Here is a 24,026-nt window from a genome sequence, read left to right on the forward strand (position 1 = left end):
TCATAAAAGATACAGATCACATCTGTATCCACTCATCCATCATGGACTCTCAAGTTGTTTCCGTGTCGTAGCTATTGTAAATAATGCTGCAATGAACATGGGGTTGCATATATCTTTACAAATTAGTGTTTTTGTTTTCTTCAGTTAAATACCCAGAATTGGAATTATTAGATCCTATGGTAGTTCTATTTTCAATTTTTTGAGGAGCTTCCATACTGTTTGCCAAAAAGGATTACTTTTATAAACTTGAACATTTGAGCAGGCCGTTTAGTTACTATCATTTTTATCCTCCAAAGTAAACTACACATGGTGTTGCTAAAGGGATCACCTGCTTAATTATTTTCCAGAATAATGAAGAATGAATTTTTCATTATCATTAATATCATCACTATCACTACAGCTAACGTTTACAGAACATTTACCTTGAACCAGAGAGTTTGTCGCGTTATCACATTTAATTCTTAAAATAACCCCATGAGGATATCATTATTATTATTGTTTTAAAATTAAGAAACTGAGGCATAGAAAGCTTAAGCTTACGAAGGGCAAAATATGAACTTAAAGCGATGTTTATCTGTCTCCAAAGACTGTGCTAGTGACATTATATTACACAACTCCTCAAATTAAAACCAAGACATCTTATTTGTGGTAATAAGACCCGTCGATGAGCTACAGAACCAAGGCATTTACCTGCTAAAAAGATTTCAAAGGTCATTTGGTCCAAAAATTTATATTTTGGAAAATGCATAACCTGTGTCATACCCAAAGATTTCTCAAAAAGTGGTTTTAGGAGAATCCGTTTCCAGATTTCCAACTTCTATATTTCTCTTTCCAAAATAATTTTGTCTTCAAGGTGTCACCTTATCGATTATCCTGTCTTCCACCTAACAAATGAAAGAAATACTTTCATCCATCCTAAGCCTCACTAGATGCATTGGCTCAGGATATAAAAACCTCAAAGGAGTCAAATGAAGAGACAATTAGAAATATTAAGAAATGACTTTAATGACCAGATGCCAAATCCATTTTTAGATCAAGGGATTTCTAATTTTTAGCTCTCAAAAAAAAAAAAAAAAATGAAGGAGACCTAATCTAGTTGTCAGCACATCAGTAAAAATACTTTTTGATAATAGGTGACACTAATTTCTGTTATATTACTTAGACAGTGTTTGGTCCTTCAGAATATCACAGAACAAATCTATTATTCTTCAGTAGGAAAGCCCTTAAGAACTCAAATCATCAATCAACAGAGGCAGCACTGTGCAGTCATTAAAAGCCTACACACTGGGCCAGAACCCTGGCTTTCATTCAACAGCCATATGACCTTGAAGAAGTCACTTATCCTTTACAAGCCTAGGTTTTCTCATCTGTAAAATTGGGGAATTTCAATAGCATATTACTCGTAAAGTTGTTTTGAGGATTAAACGAGAATACCTGGTCTTTCACAAGTGTTTAGTAAATGCTGGCAATTATACCTATTAATTTTTTAGTCTTGTGCTAAACAGAGTCTCCAAGTTTGCCTGGGAGGACAGCGTTTCTGCCATCCGGGTCTCTCTACAGTGGAACTATTCCACTTTGTCATTGTCTGTGAAGTGTAGTACCCAGAACTAAGCAAAGTTCTATGAGTCTGCTCTTTCATCACAGGGTAATCATGATGATTTGGCCTGGTCATAAATCATAGTTTTTTAGTGGGAGATCAGAGCCGGTAGTCCACAACCTGGCTGTGGCTATCCCAAGAATACTTAAACTTCACAATTAAGTCGTTGGGAGAAAACATGCAAACAATTAAGAACTGCCCCTGTGTAAGGCACTTTCAGATGCATTGTCTCATATAATCTTTACAGCGATCCCAAGACACTTCTGGCTGCAACAATCACTTATTATCCTCATTTCAGAGATGAGGAAACCCAAGCTTAGGGAGGTGAAGTGGTTTGTTCAGCATAAGTCAGTGTTAAGTGGTCTGGCTGGACTTCACACTTACGTCTGGATATCTTGAGTGCTCTGCATTTCTGGCTGCATCACACTGTCCATTGAGTTTACTTAGCATCTTCCCTATGGAAATGGATTTATTTATCACTCCTGAACTATCTGCTTTAATATCTCAAAGGATGTCACTATAGTATAGCTCAAGAGAGTGAACGTTAGGTTTTTCCATTACAAAAGTGTATAAATTCGTAATACATTCTTGAACTATCTTGAATTGATTTCGATGTGGTATGATGATGAATGAGAACTAAAAGTTGTAGCCACATTTATTGAGCACTTGCTATAGGCCAGGAATTGTTCTAAGAGCTTCATATATGCATTTCCCACTTGGTGATTACAGCAATTCTGTGATGTAGGTATTGTTATCTCAATTTGTAGATGAGGAAATCAAAGCTCAGAGGGGTTCTGTAACATGCTCAAAGTCACAGAGTTATAGGTGATGGAAATGGAATTTGATTTCCGTTCCATCTGACCTCCACGTCCATGCTCTTAACCAATGGGCTGTGTCGTCTTTTAAGCTTTCCCCGACTATTCCAGTTCCTACTTACCTCTTCATTTCTTCTTCTTTCACTGTGCTATCTTGTGCATTTGGCTAGTGATAAATATCTATCATACTTTTGCTACTGTGATCCTTGTTATAGAATTAGAGAATAGATATCATTATTCCTATTTTCATATCGTGAAATTAAGGACCAGAAGGATGAATTAAATTCTCCCAAGATCACTGACCATAGAATTGGAACCAAGATGATCACAGATCTGTCTAACTCAGAAGCAATGTTCATTCTAGCCCACCTGACCCATTTAACACCCACGTTTCATTCTCATCCTGCACTTGCTTCTCCTTATTAGCCTGCCATTATCATTAGACTCTCCAAAGCAGATCCAGGGGCACTGAGCTTATGGTTCAGGAAATGTGGGATGTCTCTTCTCAGCTCTTAGGGGAGGCCTAAGAAAGGACTGAGCCCTACTTGACAGTTAGCAGGCTATGGCTGCTGCCTGGGGCAATGTCTATATAGCTCCTGTGGCAAACCTCACTGTAAGGCTAGAGAGAGCCCCAGAAGTGGCCGGTGGGTGAGCCGCCTGGAACCATGAAGTCCTCTTTATCTTCCTTGTAGCTGGCAGAGATTATCCTGCTTGACCTGTAGTGCAGCATATCAGCATCTTATGGGCAGGGGAGAATACTGTGGTGTGGGGCATGGGGGTAGGAAGCCAAGGACAGGGGATTACTAGAGAAGAATCTTGGTTTGTATAAGGACGTGGACAAAGAATAAGCAGTGTGGTGTGTGACTCAGGAATCAGAAGATTTGGTCTTTGATTTCAGGGCTGCCATGAAAATTTTCTTTGAGACCTTAAGAAAATCACTTTGCTCTTGGGGGTCTCAGTTTCTTCATCTGGGAAGAGGGAACAGTAGTACTCACTTTCAATCCAGAGGCTTTGTAAAAAAAAGCAACAAAAAAACCCAGAAGAGACTATGGACATAAAATTCCTTTAACAAGTCTTACGAAGCAGTGAGACGTTATTTGCACTAGATTCCTGTAAGAACTTGGGTTCCCTGTCACACATTAGGTCCCCATCACTTCTGACAGTCTGATCTCTAGACTTCCTGATGATAGAGTCACCTCTCATTCCAAAGTGACCTTTGTAAGTAGAGGAGGCACTTGGATAATACAACTTGGTCTATTCTCTGAGTTTCTCTGATCATCAATTACTAAAAGTAGAAAGAAAAGTCTGGGTCAGTTGTTAAGAGAAGACCAACTGGACAACTATGTCCAGAGGCCAATTTTTGGATCATCCAAACCTGATGGCCCTTAATACCTCCCCACCTGATTGATGCTCTCTAGAATTCCATCAGATATCTTCTCTTTGAACCAGGAAAGTTTCCCTGAATGGGAACACTCTTGACTGTCTAAATTACTCATTCTTTTTGGTGGTTAAGTTTTAATGAGGAGAGGAGAGAGAGTCCATGAACACACAGCATATCTGAGGATGGTGATGGAATGTGAAGGGAAAGGAGAGAAAAAAAAATGATGACTTAGGCAGTCAAAGACAAACTTCACAATATTGTGCAAAAGACAGAATTTGAGAAAGATGGTCCTCCCTCTGGCAATTACTAGGAGCCTGTGTAGGAATTTCTGAGCTGCTCAGGAATGGCTATGTGGATGCACAGCCCTGAGTGCAAATACTCACCTCACTGTGCACCCCGACTGTACTGGAATGGGCTGGGCTTGGCACTCTCATCCTCCCTCAGGTAGCACGTGTCAGCATCTTTTTTGAACAGCAGCACAGAGCAGTCCACTCATGGAAGGCAGAGGAAGTTGCCCAGCACAGAAGAAAGAAAGGCATCAGGAAGGGGTTGAGGGGCAGAGCAGCCAGACTCCTGGGGGTATTTCTGCTTGTCAGCAACAGGAAGGCATGTCTGAGTAAGGTGCTTGGGAGATTTTATCATGTGTTTCTGTATGAATTTTATGGTTTCCCCTAGCACAATCTCCCAGGTGTCATTGGCCAAACTTGCTGCCTTCTCTGGGGAATGGGGCCCATGAGGCAGTGCTTCCAATATTAGTATTAGTGACTGACTATGGCTTGGCAGCTCAGCCGATCCCAGGAGAGTGGCCAAGACCTGGGAGATCAGCCTGGACATGGGCTTCTCTGACGTGTGCTCTAAAATTTGACTCTGAGAGGAAAGCCCACGAAAACTTAGAAATGGTCAAAGCATGGACGGGGTCTCTCCCTGACAAGTCCTGGAAGATATAGCCTCTTGTTTTACATTTACTTTAGGTGATACACACTTATTTTTTCAAAATATTTGGCAGTGAAACATGTATCAATGGAAAAAGGGGAGTCTGTTTCTCACCTTCCCCATTCCTTTCCAGGGGTTATCACGTTAATGTTTTGATATGTGCTGTTCTATGCACTTTTCTATGCACGTATGTATACGTCCAATTTTGTTTTTACAAAAAATGAGATCATTTGTTCTGAAGCTTTCTTTGTTTCATCAATATATCATGGACCCCCATGTCACCATCAGACCTACCTCATTATTTTTAAAGTATTTTGTAGCTCTTTAGATGTACCAGAAGTTATAAACATCTCCCTACTCATGGCACTTATTTATCTTCTTTTTTTTGGCAGGAGGTGGGGGGGTGGGGAGGAGACCTTGACAAACGCAACACTACATTAACATTCTTTTACAGGCATATATTTTTCTAGAAATGGAAGTATAGATACAAATATATGTGCATGTTTAATTTCAGTTGGTACCACCAGATTGTCCTCCAAAAAGTTTAAACCAATTTGTATAACCTTCAAGGGCATATGGGAGTGACCTTTTCCACACAGCCTAATTGCACTGTTTGCAAACTCTCTACGATTTCCCAAAACGATGAGGAAAAAGAAACACTTTTTTATGATATTTTACTTTTTATCTTCCTAATTGCGGGAGTGGTGGGAATTTTTTGACCATTTTAGTTTTTTCTTCTTTGAATTTTCCAACTTCATCCTTGCCCATTTTTTCGATGTGGTTGCTGTGTTTTTATTATTGATTTTTAGGGATTATATTCTGGTTAAGAAATACTCTCTTATGTTTTCCTTCTTGTTCTGACTCACAACTCTCTAACTGTTCTCAGTATCCAGCTTGGATGGACATTTTCTCCTTTACTTATGCTCTGTTCATTCTGGGAACACAAATCATTAGTTTCCCTAGAAAGCGAAATGTAATATTTCATATCAACTTTCATATCAGTCAGCGCTCAAAAAATCTGAAACACAAATGGACACAGACATCATTGAAGGCACATAGTTGGCAATAATGATAGCCTTGTGTATGTTGAGTGTTTACTATGTGTCAGGCATTCTGTTTAAAGTGCTCAAATGCTTTTATGTCATTTGATCCTCACAGTAACCATATGAGTTACTCCCATGTTCTTTGCAGTATTATTCGCGATAGCCAAGATAGGGAAACAACCTACGTGGTGTTTCTTGAGCACTTACTGTGTGATCCAAGGAAGTTCACATATTATTTATTACTCAGAGGAATCCTATAATGTAGTTGTTCTTCCAGTTTTACAGATAAAGAAACCAGAACTCAGAGACGAAGAACATTCAAGGTACACAGCATGAAAGTGGTAGACTTTTGGTTCGAAGTTGTAACTTCTAACTTCAAGTCTTGAGTTCCTGCCACTGTAATACTAAATATTATCAGAACTGAGGTATATGTGTGTGGGGGTTTAGACTAACTTAGTCTAGTTACTTTAATTTACAAATGGGGAAAACAAGGCTCAGAGACATTAAGTGATTATCCAGCTGTCACACAGTTCATTAATGGCAAAGCCAGCACTGGAACCCAGGACTTAAATAAAACTCCATTCTTATTTTTGTATGGAACACTGCCTGTTTAAGTGTAAAGGATCAGATTATTTCCGTTGTATTTCATTCTACCAAACATGATGAATCCTAAATTCTTGGTCGATATCTTCTGTAGTTCCTTTATATCTTGAACAAAAGTTTGGACTTTATTTTCATTTTATATGTAGACAAGGCCTCACCCATGGACTTCTCTTAGGCATTTATTAAAATGAACAAGAACCATTGTGAGAGTGAGTAAGTAAACTACTTAGAGTATGGTCACTTCACAAAGATGATTGGAGGTTACTGATACCACAGGTCTTTTCTCCGTCCTCAGTTGTCAATCTGTACTTAGAAATATAAACTCAAGAAAAAGAGAAGTGTCCAGTTCAGAGAAGCTACAGTGGTTGTGCTCTCAGGAGGCAAATTTTCCACTCTCAGCTCTGAGTCTTGGAGTCAGGACCCTAAGGTCCTGGGAAAGATCGCTAGAGTGTTTTTCTTCTGAGTAGTTTTCCCAGAGCCCCCTTCATGTCCCTGTTCCTCAGGCTATAGATGAAAGGGTTCAACATGGGGGTGACCACTGTGTACATCACTGAGAAGACTCTGTCCTTTCCACCAGAGGTGGCTGATGGAGGACATAAATAGACCCCAATAGCTGTGCTGTAAAACAGAGAGACCACAGAGAAGTGGGAGGTGCAGCTGGAGAAGGCCCTTTGCTTACCCTTTGGAGAATCAATTCTTAGGATAGCCAATGCAATGTAAAAGTAAGATGTAAGGATGCAGACAAAGGGTCCAATTAGCAGTGTTCCTGCCACAAGGATGAGCATCAGGTCATTGATATAAGTACTGGAACAGGCCAGCTTCAGGAGTGGGACCAGATCACAGAAGAAATGGGGGATGACATTGGGGCCACAGAAGGAAAGCCTGGTCACTAGGAGGGTATGCAGTAGGGCATGGAAGGTAGTGACCATCCATGACCCAGCCACCAAGAGGACACAGCGTTGAGAGTTCATGGTCATGGCATAATGGAGAGGGCGGCTGATGGCCATGTAGCGGTCAAGTGCCATCACAGCCAGGAGAAAGTTGTCCAGATCTGCAAATAGGCCAAAGAAATAGAGTTGTGTAAGGCACTCACCATAAGAAATCAGTTTCCTTCCTGAGCTAATATTACCTAGCATCTTGGGAATTACGGTAGAGATGAAACCAATGTCAGAGAAGGACAAGTTGGCCAGGAAGAGGTACATGGGGGTGTGGAGGTGCACGTCAGAGCCAGTGGCCAGGATGATGAGCAGGTTCCCCAATACTGTGATCAGGTACATGCCCAGGAAGAGCCCGAACAGGAGCAGCTGCTGCTCTGGCTGCTCAGAGAGGCCCAGGAGAAGAAACTCATAGATGCAGGTCTGGTTTCTTCTGTCCATATCTGGAATTCCGTATGAAATACTATAAATAGCAAAAAAGTAAAATATTACTGTGTTGAAATTATTTTGAACTCCTATTTTAAAAAAATGCTATGGTTTAGACGATTCTGTTTGGTAAAGCACAATTTGTAAACTTATAGATTGGTGTCAGCACTTGGCCAGATAGGTATATAAGGCTCCTTAAAATAATTTCAGCTGCCTCCGTGAAACAAGTCAGGTACCATGGAAATGGTGTTCTATGTTGTATACTTCCTATCAGCATATATAGAATAATTATAATTTCACCAAAAACTTGTTTCACTGAATAATTATGTAATTAAGTGAATATTTTACTTAATTAAAATTAATTAAATTTAAACAATATATAATATAATATATAATAATTATAATTATAGATAAAATGATTATATAATTTATTTAAAATAATTATTAAAGGTAGAATTTCAGAACAGCATGTAAATGTTTAATTCCATTTTTATAAAATTAAAACAGATGTTTGTGTATGAGTAAGAACATTGAAAGATGACATGATAAAGGTCCATAGTATTTACTACTGAGAAGCGAGTGTAGGTTGAAAGGTGGTGGGTGCCACCTTCTGCATTACTCATGTTTTTGCCAGAATGTATTATCTTTGAAATTAAAAGAGTATTTTAAAAGTATGATGGATGTGATTGGTTGAATTAATCTAAATGACCATCCAGAAGCCAACATAGAGATTTGGGGAGACCTAGATTTCTGATAAGTTGACCAGGCAGCTCCGATAAGTGAGTATCAGGACAAAAATCAAATGCCTTTGACCCTCTGTGACGAGAAGAAAAAGTGATAGAACAAGAATTTTTCATCACAGTCTCGTCCCATTTAAGCCCTTTTTAATCTTCCCAGCTTTCCCAAAGAAAAGACTACCCCAATTCCCTCTGACATGGCTGGGAATTACTAGCATTTTTTTTCTCTGACCTTGATGCTCCTCACTTACAGCTGCTTTTCCCCCTAGTTCAAACTTCTTTTTCTGGATTTAAAAATCTAAGTCTTAGACTCTTATATTCCAGCTTCTGATTCCTTTTTTGCTCTGACAGGGCCTTTTTCTATCTATATATTAGATTCATCTATTACAAACCTAAATAGAAGATGTTAAATTCTTAGTTTGCCCCCAAAACTATATCTTAGTTTGTTTCTAGCTCTGTTCAGAGAAGAGGAGACAGAGGCTCAAACATCTTTATTTTCTGTAGCAGCCACAGTGAAGGTACACGAGGAAGCTCATAATGAGAAAACACTGGACATTAAGTGTATCCAATCCTTAGCCCTTGGTCTTACTCAGTGAGAAAGCCAGAGTAATAATAAAAGCCAACACTGGCTGAGCACTAGCTGCGTGCTGGCCATTGGCATCTCTTGAGTGATAACTGTGCAATGATTATGTTTACTGTACAGATGTAGAAACTGAGATTCAGAGGGGTTAAGAAACTTGCCAAAGGCCACATATTTAGGATTTAATGTAAATTTGTCTGAGTCAAAAGCCTAAGTTCTTAGTTCTGCTGTTCACCAGACCACATTGTGGCTTTAATTCAGCTTCCTGAATATTTTCAATAAGGAGAAAAATGCACTCTCAGCAAATTAATTAATTAATTTGTTCTTTCCAACTTTATTAAGATACAGCTAACAAAATAAAAATTGTATATATTTAAGGGGTACAACATAATGTTTTAATGTATTTAATATGGAATTATAGATAACATTGTGAAATGATTATCACAATCAAGGTAATTAAATAAATTAAATAAATATACACCTATCACCTTAGAGAATTTAAATATTCATTCAGTTTGGCAGTTACAGTTCTCATGGCAAATAAGAATATTGGTACTTTGGGTTTATGCATCAGTATTTTGTGAGCATGATAGATATGAGTCCATCTACTTCTGTCCAATCTAATGCTTGGATAAGATCTAGTTTCTATACTTGTAAAGCTAATGGCCTCAGACCATCACTTTTGCTCTGAGTGGCCCAGACTCTTTCCTTTCTGGTGTCTCTTTCTCCTCTATCCCCAACTGCAACTAGATCCAGATTTAGGAGCTTAGCAAATAATAGGAAACACAGCAATATATTTGGTTATATTTATTCAATTATATTACACTTACAGTGAGAATTAGAAAAAAAAAGTGTACCTTTATTCCAGTTTTCACTTTTCTTGCTCAAGAGTAATTAATTTTCAGGAATCTCATTATTTACTAGAAATATACAGGTTATTATAAACAGTTACTCTGATTCCCAATGAAAAACTTGTAAGAATGAATTAATATTCTTACAATTTTTCTGATATTCTGGGCAAAGAAACTAATAACACTTTAAATGGTTGACTTTTTGGAAAAAGTTATATCTTTTGGTTTCAACTTTATTATTATGACAGGTGGTCTAATACCCCAGCCAGTTGTCTAAACTAGAGGAGTATGTCACAATCGCATGGGGGGCATTTCTATACTCCCCCTCAAAATGGAATCCCCACTGTATATAGACACTTAAAACCACTGCATTAGACTCATTTGTGTGCTTCCAAGGAGAATATTTAGGTTGCAGAGAGTAAAGAAAAAAACATTTAGCTTGCACTAAGAAAATTTTAGTTCACCTTCTGTATCAAACCTAATAATATGGTTTGAATAATTCAGTTAGCCTCTCTTAGTGTCCCTCTCTGTGACAAGGATAACAGAATCTAGTCATAGGTTCTTGTGAAGCTCCTTATTGGCTCATACAAGGAAAATGTCCAAGCTAATTCTTATCATGACATAATCAGCCCTTCATGAGTCTGTCTCCATCTGTCTATCCAATGATATTTTCTCCCTCATGCCCTGCCACCCCACATTCTTGCCCACAAAACTACTCACAGTCTTCAAGCAACTCACGGCCTGCCTGCATGCCTTTGTTACTTAGCTACTCCACCATCATGAATGTCTCCTCTTCCTCGCCACACGGCAAGAGCTCAGGTGTCAACACCTGAGAATGTTGGAGTTCATTGCATTAGCCTCTGTGCTCCCACAGCCCTGTATATGGGTCTCTGGTGGAACACTTGACATACTACTTTATAGTTAGTTCCTTATCTCCAATTAGACTGTGTGACCCTCAGTGCCGAGGACTCATTGTTATTCACCTTGTTTCTTCTTAGTATGTACTTGATAATCATCTATTGAATCAAATAGTTGTTGGATGAGAAGTAGAATGACATTTTAAGCTATGACAAAACTATATGGTGTTATTATTTTGCTAACAGCATTACCTTTTACTTATAGAGGTAGCTAATAAAACAGATGACTTACATGAAGATCTTAGGTCGCCTAGTGTTCGTTCCAGTACATAAAATATTCAAAATTGTTTGTGAAAAATGAAAAAAACTATTGTGGATGTTGAATTAGTAAGTCTAATCAATTGCATATTCTCACAAGCACTGAATTTATGGTTTGTTTGTAATTTACATATGAATCAGATATTGTATTGTTTTAATTTAAAGAGAATGCAGAGAAAATTAATGCTTGGAATTCAAATTTAATATGAACATATCTTCATAGGTCTGAATCTGCCCCTTTGTGCCCCTTCCCAATGCTGAGAAATGTTCCCCCAAATCTTTCTTTTCCATATTTGAAAACAGCCGACCTGACCAAACAGGCGTCATTCACATATCAAGCCCCTCTAAGGAGTATGTGGAGATTTCAGGAAACTGGTTTCGGAGACCAGAGGGTTAAATTCATAACCTGGTGAAATAGTCCTCTGGATCAAAGCTACCTAGCCACTCTACCCTTTAGGGACTAAAAGATATTAAGCCATCTAATACAACTGTCTTATTTTATGAACAAATAAACAGATCTCCACGAGTTGCTGTATCTGTTCAAGTTCAGCACTCCAACTGATACCAAAACCAGGGTTCCCAAAACTATTTCCAATGGACCATTTCACTTCTCTTGACTGACCTGGGAAGGGGACGTACAGCCAATGACTTACTGTCAGTCTTGTGTTGACCCAAGAAAGCTCTTCATTTCTTCATGTTAAGGTAGAGGTTTGAGTATTCTGTTCTCAGTTCTCACTTATCGAGAGTGGAGAAACCATATTTGAAGACCAGATGAAAAGACAGCATCTTTCCATATGTTTTAAGGCAGAAGGGACTCTGGGGACATAGAACCCTCATCTACTCTAAGGAAAGAGAAATGAGAGCAGGCCATTTTAGATCCTGAGCCAACCAAACGGACTAGAAACCCAGCAAAAACAAAGGTATCTACATGCTACTTCTAGGATAATCCCCAGAGCTCCCTGCTGGAAGTTGTAGAGACATTTGGGAATATTAGTCTCTAAAGAATCCATTGTGGGAAAAATCTTGGTTCAGTGCCCAGACCCAGTTCTCAAATTCAAAATAACTGCTCTGTGACTTTGTGAAGTTCACTTATCCTCTCTGGACTTTGGTTTTCTTAGGTAAATAAGTCAGAAAACAAAATATTCTCTCACGATAGAAATCTTAGAGTTAATATTTTGTCGTTCTAGAATATTTGAAGTGATATCCCACTGTGGTTTTAATTTGCATTTCCCCAATTCTTAATGATGTTGAGCACATTTTCATGTGCCTGTGGCCATTCTTATATCTTCTTTATATGAAAAGTCTGTCCATTTTTACTGGGTTGATTATCTTCTGAGAATGACTTTTAGGAATTGGAACTCTCATTTTTTCTTTAGTTTAAGCCTTTAAAAAAATCCCAAATTTTATCAAGATATATGACCATATTTAATTTCCATACATCTTGCAGCATGTCCTAAAAAAATGTTTATCTTTTAATTTAAGCGTTTCTTCCACAAGTCTCTTTGTGTAACAGAGCTCCTGAGTATTTATAGACCTAAGGATATTGGTAATACGTCTCTACATTTGAATGACAACTTTCCGTATATAAAATTTCGAGTTTAAAACTGTATTCCTCCTATCAGTTAAAAATATTTCATTGCCTTTTTTCAGTCAATGTAGCTGTTAAGAAGTCCAATGTGAATATGACTACTATTCCTTTGTAGGCAAGCTTCCCCTTCCGAATTTTCTCTTTGACTTTGAAATTCTTAAAACTTATTAAACCTATGGAGGTGAGAGCTTTTGATTTTTTTCTTCTTTGTCCCCCCATAGACCCTTAAACTCTGAAGTCATTAATATTTAACTGTTAATAATTTGTCTACATAATTTTTAAAAATATTTCTTTTTTCCAATTTTACTTTTTGTTCTTTTAGGATTAATGTATATTTTTCATGAATCCTTCCTTTATTTTATTTGTTGCAAATGGCAGTAATTTTTCTTCTATTACTGACTCTTTTTTTTTGCCAGATATAGAATTCCTGGTTGATGGTGCTTTTCTTTCAGCATATTGTAGATAAATCATCTCACTGCCTTGTGGCATCCATGGTTTCTGATGAGAAATCAGTTAGTCTTGCTAAGGACCCCTTGTACATGACTAGCTTCTTGCTGCCTTCAAGATTTTGTCTTTCAGTAGTTTGATTATAGTGTGTCTCAGTGTGGATCTCAAAGTTTACCTATTGCAAGATCATTGAACTTCTTGGTATGTGTAGATTTGTGACTTTTATCAAATCTGGGAAGTTTTGAACAGTATTTCTTCATATATTCTTTCTACCTCTTACTCTCTCTTTTACTGAGATAAAAATCAGTGGGGGATAGAGCATGTTGACAGCACCGAAGTTCCGAAATACTTAATCCTGGTTTAATCCTTTTATACCTAGTTCAATTCTTTTATTTATTTATTTTTTGTTTACTGTAATTCTCTGCCTCTCCATAAAAGTCCTTTGGGACCTGCTACACACTATGTACGATCCTATCTGTGAATAACATTTATTTCACTTTTATGCATTATTTTAAACTACGCATTATTATCAGAATGAGGCATTCATCACTTCTAAAGAGTATATTTATATCCATATCTTTAAGCTTCTACCCCCACTCAAAAAAGATAAGAAGTTAGATTGCATAATGCTCTGCCCACTGGAAGGATTTCTCCTCACCTCTGTTCTTTAGAGTCACTCCTAAGTAGGGTCGTATATGGCAGTACACATTCTTGGCAGTATCCATCTCTCTATTTTCAGCTCATCACAATTCATTATGATTTATCCATGTACTCCAGATTCAACTGTTTTCCACTGCAAGCCAGTGGTGTGAGTCAAGTGAAAGGAAACTAAAACCAGGGTAGAGGACCTGGGTATCTGGGCTGACCATCCCTGCCTGTCACCTGTGCTCTCTGGATTTGCTTGAGCCTAACCTGAATATTTCCACTGTATGATGGCTTGCTGCTACACCCTTACACCCTGGCTCAAGTCTTAAAACTGGGTGAAGAGACTGGCTGCTTTTTAACTGAAATAATGGGAGGCAGACAGGGTCACAGGCTGGTCTAGGACTGTTCACATGTTGCCAGTGTTCTAAGAACAGCAGGAGAACAAGCACCTTTCAAACTCTTGCTTGTGTCAAATTAGAAAAAGCAAGATTTAAGGCCAATCCATATTAAGGGGTGCAAATTTCACCTCCTGAGAGGAGATACAAATTCACATTGTAAGGATGCAGAATCAGAGAAAGAAGTTGGAGCCAATTGCTAAACCTACCATGAAACCTTTTCATAGTAGTCAGGCAATGAGTGCCAACAATTCTCTGCCAAGGGAAAGTGAAATGCTTCCACCCATCTGGAAGACTTAAAGGATTTTGAGGATCCACTGTACTGCATCTAAAGGTCCTAATGACAGTTCTCACATTTCCACCCCTTTTCTTGAAGAACCCTGAATTTAGAATAGGAGGCCTTGTAGGTCTACATACCCCAAACTCTTACAATCAAATTCTGGGCCTGAGGGATCTTTGGAAACAGGGTGGAGTGAGAGACGTCCCCAGATCTCTCTCCTTGAAACAACAATACGCTGAACATCTAAAACAACAAAAAACAACCAAACCGCACACCAGTATGTCTGAGCATGGGATCTGCTCATAAGAGCTACCACAGGTCAGAACCTTGGGTGTCGGGCAGTGGATTGGGAGAAATAAAGAAACTGCCGCTCGCAGCCACGGGAGCTACTTGTAGGAGAAGTGGGAATGGAGAAGGAGCAGCCAGTTCCCTGAACAGCCCTACCTGGGAAAGCTGTGAGCTACCCGTGGCGGGCTGGTGGTAGAACCCAGTCATCAAGGCAGAAGGCAGAGAAGTGGGACGGCAGAAAAACAACAGTAGATTTTTACTGGCTGTGGTTGCAAAACTGAGGCTGAGCTGCAGCCCCCAACCCCTAACCAAGAGGGAGGCCCTCCCCCCATACCCTCCGAGACCAATCACCGCGGAGCCCTAGGGGAATCTGAGCAAATGCTACCGAAACTGTTGCTAACACTGACAGGCCTGAGACTGAGGTTAGTGAGCGTGATTAAATATCTACAAGAAAATAAAAAGGCATTATTAAGGCTTTATATAAAGCAGAGATCCAAGGAGCTTAGATGCCACCTACTGGAAACCAAAAGAAAAGCTCCTTCTTCGCAGCAGGCTAAAGAGAGACCTTTATATAATAAATCTTTCTGGAAAAAAAGCAAAATACATTTCCCTTAATGCCCAGGTGGAGAAGTAGTCCATTAAACACTATGAGCAACCAAGGTGACAAGGCATCTCAGAAAGAAAGAGTAAAATCTCCAGGAAATAAGCTTATAGACATAGAAATATGCTATTTAAATGACAGAGAATTCTAGATGTTACTTCTGAAAAAAATTTAGTGAATTCTGAAAAGAGTCATATCAACAATTTCAAGATTGAAGAAATACTTAGATGAGCAGAGCAAGGAGATTGAAACCCTCAAAAAGAACCAAATAGAACTTCTGGAGATGAAGAACATACTGCAAGTGTCGAAAAATGAAATACAAAGCTTGGGAAATAGAGTCGCCCAAATGGAGGAAAAGATCAGTGATATCGAAGACAGAAATCTAGAAATAAATCAGAAGGAAGAAGAGAGAAACCGAAGAATGAAAAATAATGAAAGAGCAATTCAAGAACTAGCTGATACCATCAGGAAAGGAAACATAATAATGAGCATTATCAAAGGTGAGGAAAAGGAGCAGGAACTAGAAAGCATTTTCAGATAAATAGTTGAGAATTTCCTAAATTTAAGGAATGAACTGGAGATTGGAATTCGAGAAGTCAACAGAACACCCAATTATCTCAACCCAAAAAGGCCTTCACTAAGACACATTGCATTAAAATTATCAAAAATCAATGACAAAGACAGAATTCTCTGGGCAGCCAGGGAAAAGAAAACGGTAACTTATAAAGGAAAACCCATTAGATTATCCTCGGACTTCTCAGCACAAACCTTACAAGCCAGAAAGGAATGGAATCAAATATTTAAACTATTAAGTGAAAGGAACTACCAGCCTAGAATAATGTATCCAGCTAAGCTCTCCTTTAGATAGAAGGAGAAATTAAGACCTTTCTAGACATACAAAAATTGAGGGAATCCTCCACTACAAGGCCTGTACTACAGGAAATACTGAAAGGGGTCAGCTCATCTAAGGCTCGTAATAACAAACCATAATTAAGAGTAAAGTGACTATCAGGCAAATAGAAGCAGAGGAGTGCAACCCTTACAAAGAACAGGGTATAATGAGCTTAAACAATAAGAAGAGAATTGTTGTAACGAGATAGTAATGAACAGTCAGCATACATAGGGCAAACTGAGATAACAATGACTGAAAAGGGGAGGATTCAAAGATCCTAATTTGCAAAGGAGAATGGAGATAAGGCACGCACAGAAGAAAATGGACGACTGTGTGTATATATAAATATAACTATCCTTTATATATTCATAACACGACTGTTATTCAATATAACTAGCGAGTGCGATCAGACAAGAGAAAGATAGGAAACGAAGAAGTCGAACTGTCACTATTTGTAGATGACATGATTATATAGAAAACCCTAAAGACTCCACAAGAATACTACTGGAAACAATAAGCAAATACAGTAAAATCTCTGAATAAAAAAATCAACGTTTAAAAATCCATAGCGTTCCTATACTCTAATAATGAAATGTCAGAAAAATAAGTGAAAAAAATAATTCCTTTCGCAATTGCAACAAAAAGAATAAAATACCTAGGAATCAATCTAATGGAACATGTGAAGGACCTATATAGTGAAAACTACAAGACCCTATTAAAAGAAATCAAAGAAGATACAAAGAAATGGAAAGATATTCCGTGCTCTTGGATTGGAAGAATAGTTAAAATGACCATATTACCTAAAGCATTATACAGATTTAATGCAATCCTCATCAAAATCCCATCAGCATTTAAAAAAAAAAAAATGGAACAACCAATCACCAGATTTGTATGGGAGCACAAAAGATCCTGAATTGCCAAAGCCATCCTGATAAAAAAGAACAAGCCTGGACACATCATTCTGCCTGACTTCAAACTATACCACAAAGTGACAGGACTCAAAATGGCATGGTACTGACCCCAAAACAGACACATGGACCAGTGGAACAGAATCAAGAGTCCAGAAGCAAACCCATATTTATATAGGCAAATAATTTTGATAATATACAAATGGAAAAAGCCTCTTCAATAAACAGTGCTGGGAAAACTGGAAAGCCACCTGCAAAAGAATGAAACTAGACTGTTGTCTATCACCACACACCAAAATTAACTCAAAATGGATTAAGGACCTGAATAGAAGACCTGAAACAATAAAATGCATAGAAGAAAACATAGGAACTGAACTCAAGGACCTTGGACTTAAAGAGGATTTTATGAATTTGACCTCAAAAGCAAGGAAAGTAAAAGCTAAAATAAATGAATGGGACTACATAAAACTAAAAAGCTTCTGCTGAGCAAATAAACTGTCAACAAGGTAAAGAGACAACCATCCAAATGGGAAAATATATTTGTAAGCAATGCCTCCGATAAGGGCCTAATATCCAAAATATACAAAGAACTCATATGACTCAATAACAACAAAAGAACTAATGATCCAATCAAAAAATGGGCAGAGGACCTGAACAGACATTTCTCCCTAGAGGACATACAAATGGCCAACAAATATATGAAAAGTTGCTCCACACCGCTAGCTATTAGGGAAATGCAAATGAAAACCACAATGAGATACCATCTCACACCTGTTAGAATAGTTATAATCAACAGAACAAGTAATAACAAATGTTGGAGAGGATGCGGAGAAAAAGGAACCCTCACACACTGCTGGTGAGACTGCAAATTGGTACAGGCACTATGGAAAACAGTATGGAGGTTCCTCAAAAACCTAAGAATTGATCTACCATATGATCCAGTAATCCCTCTACTGGGTATTTACCCCAGAGACTTGAAAACCCATATCCAAAAAGGTATTTTCACACCAATGTTCATAGCAGCATTATTCACAATGGCCAGGACATGGAAGCAACCGAAGTGTCCTAAGATAGATGATTGACTAAAGAAGCTGTAATACATACATACAAATGGAATATTACTCAGCCATAAGAAGAGATGAAATACGGCCATTTGTGACAACATGGATGGACCTCGAGATACTCATGCCAAGCAAAATAAGCCAGACTGAAAAAGTAGAAAATCACATGATATCACTTATATGTGGGATATAAACCTAAAAGCAACAAATGAACAGGACAAACAGAGACTCATGGACATGAACTATAGACCAGAGGGAGGTGGGAGGAGGGGTAGGCAGACAGCAGGGGGTCAAATATAGGGGGCTAGGGAGAGAGTTAAGTGGGTAGAGGGGATCAAATATATGGTAGCTGAAGGAAACTGGACTTTTGGTGATAAACGTACAATAGAATATACAGATGTCAAGTGATAATGTACACCTGAAAATTATATAATCGTATTAACCAATGTTACACCAATAAACTTAATAAAAAAAATTCTAGGCCTGATTTTCAGTATACATGCTGTTCTTCGGCTGGTTTCTTAATTTTGGGGAGATTGGGGGGGCTTTATATTTTCTTTTTTTTTCTTTTTTGGTATACAATCTTATATTGGTTATATTAATTTCAGGTGTACAATGTAGTGATTTGACATTTTGATTCATTGTAGGGTATAGTAATGTCTGCTGGGTTTTTTTTTTTCAATGCTTATGTGGAGCCGTTGGTTTTCACAGCATGCCTTTAGTGGATAGCTGGCTGAGCTAAGTCCGTCATCCTTCTTCTGTATGTCTAGGAAAAAGAACAAAAGCAAACTAAATTCACAATCCTTAGACTTATCCTTTAAGTTTTAAGTGATGGAGTTACTGCATAATCCGATACTTTCCTTCTACCTCTGTCTGGTTCCAGGCCACCACCACAGAGAGTCTTTCTTACTGTGAAGGTACACGTACTAGGCATTTACACTGCCTCGCCCATCACCACCACTGCAGTCCAAGTTACCATGTGAACAGCAAGGAACCCCATTACAGAGCCCTATACTAAGATGTTTGTTTTTAGAGCCAATTTGGCAACCATATACCTTCATTTAGGTTTCTTCAAAGCAGATACTGAGACAAAGACTTGGATATAAGCAAGTCCTTTTAGAGATGATCCCAGGAAACACGACCGAGGGAGAAGAGCAGAGAGAAAAGCCAATGAAGGATGCAACAACGTATGGATGAGCAACTGTACTCAATCCTTCTAGATACCCTCTGAGAAGCCATATAAAATGTAACTCAGCATTGTTTCACCAGAGGTCAGGGGTATGGTGGTATTTGTATTTCCACTTTTATCAGCTTTCAGTTTTGTTCTTGCTACTTTTGCACTAACTTCCCTCTTGCTGTATTTAAGAGTTCTCTCTCTTTGGTTTTCCGCTGTTTTCCTCATGGTCTTTAGGCTCTGTTATGTATTCTCTTTCCGTCTCTTTTCTCTTTATGATTCAGTTATGAGTTCACTAATCTTATTTTCTGTATCTTTAGTTTGCTGTTATACCACTTAATTTTTTTTTTAGCAACAATTACTTTATCTTTTTATTAAATTTATTGGCTGACATTGGTTAATAAAATTATATAGGTTTCAAGTGTACTATTCAATAATATATCACACGTGTATTGCATTGTGTGTTCACTGCCTGAAGTCAAATATCCTTTTATCACCATGTATTTGACGCCATTTACCCTTATTTATCTCACCACTTCCCCCCTCTCTCTCTGGTAACCACTAAACTGTTGTCTCTGTCTATAAGTTTTTGTTTGTCTTGTTCATTTGTTGCTTTCAGTTTTATATCCCACATATGAGTGAAATCATACAGTTCTTAACTTTTTCTATCTGACTTATTTGGCTTAGCATGATCATTTCAAGATCCACCCTGTTGTCACAAATAGCAATATTTCATCTTTTCTTATGGCTGAGTAATATTTCGTTGTGCATATGTACCACATCTTCTTTATCTAATCATCTATCAAAGGACACTTCAATTATTTCCATGTCTTGGCCACCATGAATAAAGCTGCAATGAACATCAGGGTACATATATATTTATGGATAAACGTTTTCAAATTTTGGGGGTAAATACCCAAGAGAGAGATTGCTGGGTCTAATTCTATTCTTAATTTTTTGAGGAATCTCTGTATTATTTTCCCTAGTGGCTGTACCAATTTATATTCCCACCAGCAGTGTATGAGGGTTCCTTTTCCCCAACAACCTCTCCAACACTTGTTATTACTTGTGCTGTTGATGATAGCCATTCTAACAGGTATGAGGTACCACCTAATTTTTTGTTGGTAACTTGTTTATTGAGATATTATTCACATGTCGTACAATTCATGCATTTAAAGTGTACAATTAAATGGTTATAAGTGTATTCATAGAGCTATCCAATCTTGTGTCAGTTTTGAATAGCTATGTTTTTCAAGGAATTTATTTCATTACTTAGCAGTGATAATCCTTTCCTTCCTGATTTAATTAATTTGTTTTCTCTCATTTTTCCCAATTAGTCTAGTAGCTGTTTATCAATTTTGTTGATCTTTCTAAGAAACCAACTTCATTTTTGTTAATTATTTCTATTTTTTATCAGTATTGTATTTCATTGGCTTCTGCATTTATCTTTATTATTTTTTTCCTTCTGTTTATGCTTAGTATGTCTTGTCCTTCCTTTTATAGCTTCCTAATGTAGAACCTTATATCATTTATTTGATGCATTTTTCCTCTTTCAATGTAAGGATTTAAGTGATAAATTTTCATTAAAGCGTTGCTTTAACTGAAGCTCGTCAACTTTGATATGTTGTCTTTTCAATATCTTGCAAATTCAAATATTGTCTTATGTGTTTTTTTTAGAAGTGTGATTGTTAATTTTCAAATATTTATGGCTTCCCTACATATTTTATTATTAATTCCTTCTTTAATTTCTGGTTTTAAATTTTTACAGTTTATCATGAAATAATTTTAGACTTGCACAATTTTGCAAAAACTAGTAAAAGGCCTTCTTATTTACCTTATAACCAGCTTCCTCAATTACTACAGTGCAATTATCAAACTCAAGGAATTAGTATTGATAATATTCTATTAAATACTCAGCAGACCTCATTTAAATTGTGTCACTTGTCCAGAAATGTCCTCTTTCAAGTCCACCATCCACCCTAGGACGACATATTGCATTTCACTTTAGAATTTCCTTTAATTTTGTATAGTTCTTCTGTTTTTCATGACCTTGACAGTTTTGAAGAGCACCAGACAGTTATTTTGTAGACTGTACCTCAATTCGGAGTTGTCAGATATCTCCTCATGATTGAACTCAAATTATACCATTGTGATATATTGCAAAAGCATAATTGTATCCTTGTTATTATATCATATTAGAAAGTAAATAGTGTTGGTATGTTTTATTACTGGTAATGTTTGTTTGGTCTCTTGGTTTAAGTGACATTTGTCTTTATTCGTGATATACAGTGAAAATATCTTTTCCGTGTGTCAGTTGTTTCTCACTTTCTGTCATGAAAAGTTTTAAATACATAGTCAAGTTTATCAAAATTTTATTACCTCTTGATTTTGAATAAAAGCTGTTTTCTACATTGAAATTAAAGAAGAATTTATCGTGTTTCCTTCTAGTACTTACATGCCGAGTAACTACCCATTTGTCCCAGTACATTTATTAAACCTGGAGGCAATTTCCTGGTACCAGAGATTCATTCACTGGGACAAAAGTTAGGGTGGACATGTCACCCTGTGCATTTAAAATAGCAAATGTCAATGCACATTTATACACGCAACTTGAAATTTTATCTTTATCACAGACTAAATTTTTACTTCTGAGTATTCTTTTCTATCTTGTTCTATTCATTTGTCTATTTCTATCCTCAAGCAGCTAAGTATATATGCCCCTCATACACATAAATATTAACAGACATTTATGATAGAGTGAGACAAATGTTTTATAAAGAAAGTTGCAAAGATCTGTGGGTACACATAGACGTGAATTAATAATTTCCTGTGGTAAGATGAATCCAGGAGGAAGACTTCACTCAAAAGGTAACATCCGTGATGGGTCTTGAATTGAGGGTAGGTTGTTGCAAAACAGAAAATAGAAAGTTTTTCAAGGCAGAAGGAATAGAATATGGAATGGGTACAGAAAGGTACAGATTCATGTCAAGAAAGGAAAATGAGCAGCTATTGCCCTTAGGTGAGGTGACATGGTAATCTAATGTCCCTGATCTCAGAGTCTTCAGTCATTTCCTTGATGTCAAATTTATAATGTATGCAAACTGGAAGCAGCCACTTAAAATGATCCCTGGCCATTAATTCATTGGTCACTGCATGCTAATGATTCAACTTATCTTCAAACACTAGAAAGCAAGAAACGGTGGTGAAATCGACATTTGACTAGATTTCTGGCAGCAGGAAAAGTCAGGGATGTGGTGATGCCATTGTGAGAAGGCAGGGTAGTAGCAGATAATTACAACTGCATGCACTATTCAAGGAGAAGATGGGCCAGGGCCATGATAAAGCATCAGTATTGAGACACATTCCCAGTATTTTTTAAAGGTGGAGGCAATTTCCTAGTGCTAGAGATTCATTTGCTAGGATAAAGGTTAGGGTGGACTTGTCACCGTGTGCATTTAAAATGGCAAATGTCAAGCTTCTCTTTGAGAGGAGTGGAAGGGAAGAGAAGATTGAGAAGAGAAAATTGGGTATGATTTGTATTCTAAGCAGTAATTACAGATTATAGCATACGTTAAACATTGTGTTAAACACTTTATATGTGTTATCTTTTTGAATTCTCACAACAGCAGTACATGCTAGTTACTATAGTTAATATTAAATTCACTTGTTTATATTTGGAAACTGAGACTCAGATGTTAATAACTTGCTGACAGTCATACAGTGGTAGATCTAATATATAAGCTCAAGTATTTCTGACTCCAACAAAAGTCTTATTGTCATTTTTAAAAAACTATTTAAAAATCTGAGCTCATCAGCGAGATTTCACTAGAACCACAGTTATGTAGGAAAGAAACTGACAGAGTGTAGTGCAGTTTACAAAATTTCTCCCGTGGGTTACTGAAAAACCTTCTTCAGGTTGTTGGGCTTAGGTATAGTCTAAGCAGTATTCACAGGGGAGATGCAATAATAAAATTAATGCAGTTATTTTTTAAAATAGATCTAAACATGGACTGAAGAATAATGTATCTGTAAAAGATACATGAGAGCCCCAAGTAATGTGGTCAAGAACCCTCCTCTCTGATCATGTGGCTTGATTCATTAGCCATTTCTAATTAGAGACTCATGTTCAAGCAGAGAGTGTGCTCCCTTGGGGAGATAGTAGAATCTCTGAGGCTGTTTACACTTCCATCCTCTAGGTTTTTATTTGCTTTGCCTCATCTTCAATACATTTGCTAGTATTGGAAGAAGTTAATTGGAACTGTGTATGTCAATAGTATGAGAGAAGCAAGAAAAGAGAGAACACTAGTGACTGAGAGGAATATGTGGGTTTCACGTCCATTTAAGCATAGTATTAAGTGTTTTCATTTTGGAATCAGATATCTGGGTTTAAATTCTGGCTTTGCCACTTACTAGCTGTGTAACTTCAAGCAAATAATTTAACCTTTTTGAAACTTTGTCTTCTCTTCTGCACAAAGAAAATATTTACCTCAAAGGAATATTTGAATATTGCCAAAGATAATGAAGATCTAAGCATATAACCTGGAACGAGTACATTTACATATAGAAAGATAGGGATTTTTTTTCCTTTTAACTCACCCAGAAACACTGCATGACAGAGAATATTTTATTACCTCCTTCGATGAGTGAGGAAATTGTGGCTCAATAAGGTTA

General features: G+C 37.4%; 2 protein-coding genes across 2 annotated transcripts in view; one reads left to right on the top strand and one right to left on the bottom strand.

The window, feature by feature from the left end:
• Positions 1 to 24,026, top strand: part of LOC120610957 (olfactory receptor 1J1) — a 149,093-nt gene that overhangs the window by 79,310 nt on the left and 45,757 nt on the right. The gene's annotated exons all lie outside the window — the stretch shown is intronic.
• On the bottom strand, positions 6,816 to 7,748 carry LOC120610955 (olfactory receptor 1361-like). Its single transcript, XM_039873291.1, has one exon. The coding sequence runs from the start codon at positions 7,746 to 7,748 to the stop codon at positions 6,816 to 6,818; it is 933 nt and encodes a 310-aa protein (XP_039729225.1).

This window comes from Pteropus medius, unplaced genomic scaffold (assembly GCF_902729225.1).
Source record: "Pteropus medius unplaced genomic scaffold, Ma_sr-lr_union100, whole genome shotgun sequence".
NCBI lineage: Eukaryota > Metazoa > Chordata > Mammalia > Chiroptera > Pteropodidae > Pteropus > Pteropus medius.

Bases quoted from the DNA above. Each gene is read 5' to 3' on its own strand.
- LOC120610955 (XM_039873291.1), bottom strand. From the start codon at position 7,748: ATGGACAGAAGAAACCAGACCTGCATCTATGAGTTTCTTCTCCTGGGC.